The sequence below is a fragment of the Salvelinus sp. IW2-2015 genome, linkage group LG35 (genome assembly GCF_002910315.2).
Source record: "Salvelinus sp. IW2-2015 linkage group LG35, ASM291031v2, whole genome shotgun sequence".
NCBI lineage: Eukaryota > Metazoa > Chordata > Actinopteri > Salmoniformes > Salmonidae > Salvelinus > Salvelinus sp. IW2-2015.
Window position 1 is genome coordinate 443,112 of NC_036874.1, and position 5,211 is coordinate 448,322.

The 5,211-nt window shown below is 43.4% G+C and overlaps 1 protein-coding gene across 1 annotated transcript in view; it reads left to right on the forward strand.

Moving 5' to 3' along the window:
* LOC111958591 (trichohyalin) overlaps positions 1-5,211 on the forward strand; it is a 24,113-nt gene that overhangs the window by 7,443 nt on the left and 11,459 nt on the right. The window contains exons 3-4 of the mRNA XM_024134871.2: positions 2,655-2,703; positions 3,010-3,059. Of these exons, the coding sequence (XP_023990639.2) occupies positions 2,655-2,703; positions 3,010-3,059 (99 nt within the window). The remainder of the gene's footprint in view (positions 1-2,654; positions 2,704-3,009; positions 3,060-5,211) is intronic.

The following is a 5,211-nucleotide window of genomic DNA, read 5'->3' on the forward strand; positions in this document are numbered from 1 at the left end:
ACCATATTTCAGATTTTCTAAGCGTTTTTCAGCGAAAACACAATAAATCGATAAGTTAGCATACTACATGTTCCAACGTTACCAGAGCATCGATTCCAGCCAAAGAGCGCTATAACGTAACCACCGCCACAAGATATTATTTTTTTCACTACACCTTCTCAGAATTCTTCGATGACACTCCTGTAACATCATTTTACAACATACATATACAGTTTGTTCGAAAAGGTGCATATTTAGCCATACAAAACCGTGGTTACACAAATGAAAATACTAGGAATTCAAGCTCAATATGTTCTGACGTCATCTATCAGAGTGATCTCAGTTTAATTAAAAGCTAATCATATACTTTGACTAAAAAATACAGGGTTGACAGGAATCGAAAGACAAATTAGTTCTTATGCAACCGCTGATTTACTTTTTAACAATTATCCTTACTTTTCATACAGGGTTGGCCAAGTGAAGCTATACCAAACAAAATGGCGATATTTGCGTTTAAAATATTTCGACGAGAAACAGGTTTATCATATTAAATATTGCTTACTTTGAGCTGATCTTCCATCATATTCTTGGGCAATGTATCCTTTCTATGTTTATAAACGTCTTTTGGTCGATAGATTGTCCTCTGTCCTTCGAAATGTCCATCACCAACGACCGCACACCTAAAGCGTGTCCAAACTTTCAGAGTGCACGACAAAATAAATTCCTCAGAATCGCACTAAACGGATATAAATTGAATATAAACGGTTCAAATTCACTACATTATGAGTTTTTTAACAACTATAACGACTGAAAACATGACCGGAGAAATATTTGCTGGTTAGAAACGACTTTGGAACGAGACAGGTCCGATGGCCTTCACGCTTGAGGCGCACGTTGAGAAAGAGCGGTCTCTGTACATTTGGTCATTTAATAATGGCTGTGAACGTCCCATCGATTTCATTGAAAACCGTGATGACGTACAGCCACCCAGAGGAAGACGTAGGCAGTGTCGGTTTCTTCATAGCATTCACTGTGGCCTTATAAACAGACCCCAGATCAGAGGTAAAAATTTCTGAAATCTGACCCTGTCATGAAAAGTGCTGTAGAAATTGTTCTGTACCACTCAGAGACAAATTTCACTCCTATAGAAACTATAGACTGTTTTCTATCCAATAATAACAATAATATGCATATTGTACGATCAAGAATTGAGTACGAGGCAGTTTAATTTGGAATGTAAAAAAAAATAATGCTAACAGCTCCCCTATTGACAAAGGTTAACACATATATCAAATAAAATCAGAGACGGATATATCTAACTTCTAAAACGAAAGCTTTTCTGAACGCAATGCAGAGGTCCCTCTTGCGTCAAGCCAAACGGTGAAAAGACCAGACCCTCCGTTCCAAGACGTCTTGTTCGGCCTCAGATCTAGCTAGACACCCCATTCCAACTCTCACTGCCTACTGACATCTAGTGGAAGGCGTATGCAGTGCATGTAGACCCATAGATTCCATGCAAATTAATAAACTGACCTGGAACAGAGCCCTCGATTTCAGATTTCTCACTTCCTGACAGGAAGTTTGCTGCAAAATGAGTTCTGTTTTACTCACAGATATAATTCAAACGGTTTTAGAAACTAGAGAGTGTTTTCTATCCAATAGTAATAATACTATGCATATTGTACGAGCAAGAATTGAGTACGAGGCAGTTTAATTTGGGAACGATTTTTTACAAAGTGGAAATAGCGCCCCCCCTATTGAGAAAATTATTCTCTGTAGTGTTTTTGCAGACTTTACTGTAGTATTCGCTGTAGCGTTTTCGCAGAATACTGGAATACTATAGTATTTACTGTAGTATACTGTAGTATTTACAGTTAACTATAGTATAAATACTGTAGTAAAATAACTGTAGTATATACAAAAGTAATTCATGTAGTGTTTTTGCGAATTGTAATATACTGTAGTATTTACTGGAGTGTTTTTGTGGACATTACTGTAGTATTTACTACAGTGTTTTTCCTCTGGATAATACTGTAATATTTACTATAGTATTCTACAGTATGTTACAACATTGTAGTATTCTATAGTAAACTGTAGTATTTTTTCATGTGGGAGCTCACAAAAATGTTAATGAGATCCAACATCTGATGCTAACTAACCCAACCTTACCACAACTGTGGACTTCTGTTTTGCTGTTTAAATTTCCTTATCTTGAGGTGTGAATTTCATCATCAGTTTATTGAAGTGATTTTATGCGGACACTTACAAGAAACTGCCATCAGCTGAGTCACTGAAATGGGGAAGGAGGCGGGGGAAAGGGAGGACGACAGTGGATGTGGGGACAGTGTGGCAATCCCAGAATCTGGCAATAAATAGGCAAGGTTAGACTGTCTGGAACCAGAACTCATTCCTCCTCCATGACTCTTCTAGCCATTCTATCCCAGCTCTGTCTTCAGTTCAGTAGTTCTGCTTAGAGCACACCACCTAGAGAGGAGCGCAGCCAGGGGAGTTTTGCAAACAAACCAATCCTTGTTTCTGTAACCAAAACAGCTCTGCCTGTTCTGTTCTGTAGGCCATATTGGGCTGAGCTGTTCTCAGCCACAGTATATTACATTATTGGGTTATGTTGCTCTATCTCTCTGGACTACACTGGAACCAATATGTTCTGCTTCCAGATGATGAGGAGGAGGAGGTGAGCTTCAACTGGGGAGACGTGGACCTGAGGTGAGTAGAAGATAGCAGGGAGGAGGGAGGGGGCATATGTCATGTTAGTGCACTGGGCTACCACAGTGACTGTGTGTTTTATTACATTGTCATATTTTATGGCCACTTGCCATGTATAGAGTCAGTCTTTTGATGTCATGCATGCAATATGTACAGTTAGATCTGTTGCCTGCAATTTAACCTAAACACTAGGCTGTGTTAGTTAGTGCCTGAGTTCAAATAGTAGAGATACAATGTACAACACTACTTCTGTAGATGAAGTGTGGACGATTCCCTGACCTGACTCCAGCCTCTCCCTCTGTCCAGGAATGTCACGGATACCATCAGAATGGCTAGGAGGAACTCCAAATTTTACAGTGAGTATCTCTGCTCTACCTCTACTGCTCTACCTCTACTGCTCTACTGCTCTACCTCTACTGCTCTACCTCTACTGCGCTACCTCTACTGCTCTACCTCTACTGCGCTACTGCACTACCTCTACTGCTCTACCTCTTCCTCCACTGCTCTACCTCTTCCTCTACTGCACTACCTCCACTGCTCTACTGCTCTACCTCTACTGCTCTACCTCTTCCTCCATTGCTCTACCTCTTCCTCTACTGCTCTACCTCTACTGCTCTACCTCTACTGCACTACCTCTACTGCTCTACCTCTACTGCTCTACTACGCTACTTCTACTGCCTCACTGCACTTACTCTACTGCTCTACCTCTTACTGCTCTACACTGCTCTACCTCTACTGCCACTACCTCTACTGCGCCTACCTCTACTGCTCTACCTCTACACTGCTCTACTACGTTACCTCTACTTGCACTACCTCTACTGCACTACCTCTACTGCACTACCTCTACTGCTCTTACACTGCTCTACCTCTACTGCTCTACTCTACTGCTCTACTACGCTACCTCTACTGCACTACCCTACTGCCACTACCTCTACCTCACTGCACTACCTCTACTGCGCTACCTCTACTGCTCTACCTCTACTGCACTACCTCTACTGCACTACCTCTACTTCTCCACCACTGCATCTACCTCTACTGCTCCTACCTCCTACTGCACTACCTCTACTGCTCTACTGCACTACCTCTTACTCTGCTAGCCTCTTCCTCTACTCTCTACTGCACTACCTCACCTTACTGCTCTACCTCCCTCTACTTCTCTACCTCTACTGCACTAACCTCACCTCTACGCACTACCTCTACTGACTGCTCACTACCTCTACGCCTACTACCTCTACTGCACTACCTCTACTGCACTACCTCTTACTGACTACCTCTACTGCACTACTCACCTTTCTACTGCCACTACCTCTACTGCACTACCTCTCTACTGCTCTACTGCACTACCTCTACCCTACTGCACTACCCTTACCTCTACTTGCACTACCTCTACTGCTCTACCTCTACTGCACTACCTCTACCTCTACTGCTCTACCTCTACTGCACTACCTCTACTGCACTACCTCTACTGCTACTACCTCTACCTCTACCTCACTTACCTCTACCTCTACTGCACTACTCTACCTCCACTGCTCTACCTCTACTGCTCTACCTTTACTGCCACTACCTCTACTGCACTACCTCTACTGCCACTACCTCTACCTCTACTGCACTACCTCTACCTCTACTGCTCTACCTCTTCCTCTACTGCTCTACCTCTTCCTCTACTGCTCTACCTCTACTGCCACTACCTCCACTACTGCACTACCTCACCTCTACTGCACTACCTCTACCTCTACTGCACTACCTCTATTGCACTACCCTCTACCTCTACTGCTCTACCTCTACTGCAACCTACCTCTACGCTGCTTACTGCACTTACCTCTACCTCTTACTGCTCTACCTCACCTCTAGACTACCTGCTACGCTACCTCTACCCTTACTGCTTTACCTCTACCTCTACTGCACTACCTCTACTGCTTTACCTCTACCTCTACTCTCTACCTCTACTGCACTACCTCTACCTCTACTCACTACCTCTACCTCTACTGCACTACCTCTACTCTCTACTGCACTACCCACTGCACTACCTCTACTGCACTGCATCTACCTCTCTGCTCTACCTCTTCCTACTAGCTCCTACCTCTACTGCACTACTCTACTGCACTACCTCTACCTCTACTCACACCTCTACCGTCTACTGCACTACCCTCTCTACTGGCACTACCTCTATTGCCACTACCTCTAACTCTACTGCTCACCTCTACGCACTACCAACCTCTACCTCTACTGCTCTACCTCTACTGCACTACCTCTACCTCTACTGCTCTACCTCTACTGCACTACCTTTACTGCTTTACCTCTACCTCTACTGCTCTACCTCTACTGCTTTACCTCTACCTCTACTGCTTTACCTCTACCTCTACTGCTCTACCTCTACCTCTACTGCGCTGCCTCTCTTTTCTCTCCTTCATCCCTGAGGCACTCACATCCACTTTCACACATCCACTTCTCTGAAATGTATTTTATATGTAATAATATGATAATAATGTTAGTTCAATAGCACCTTTT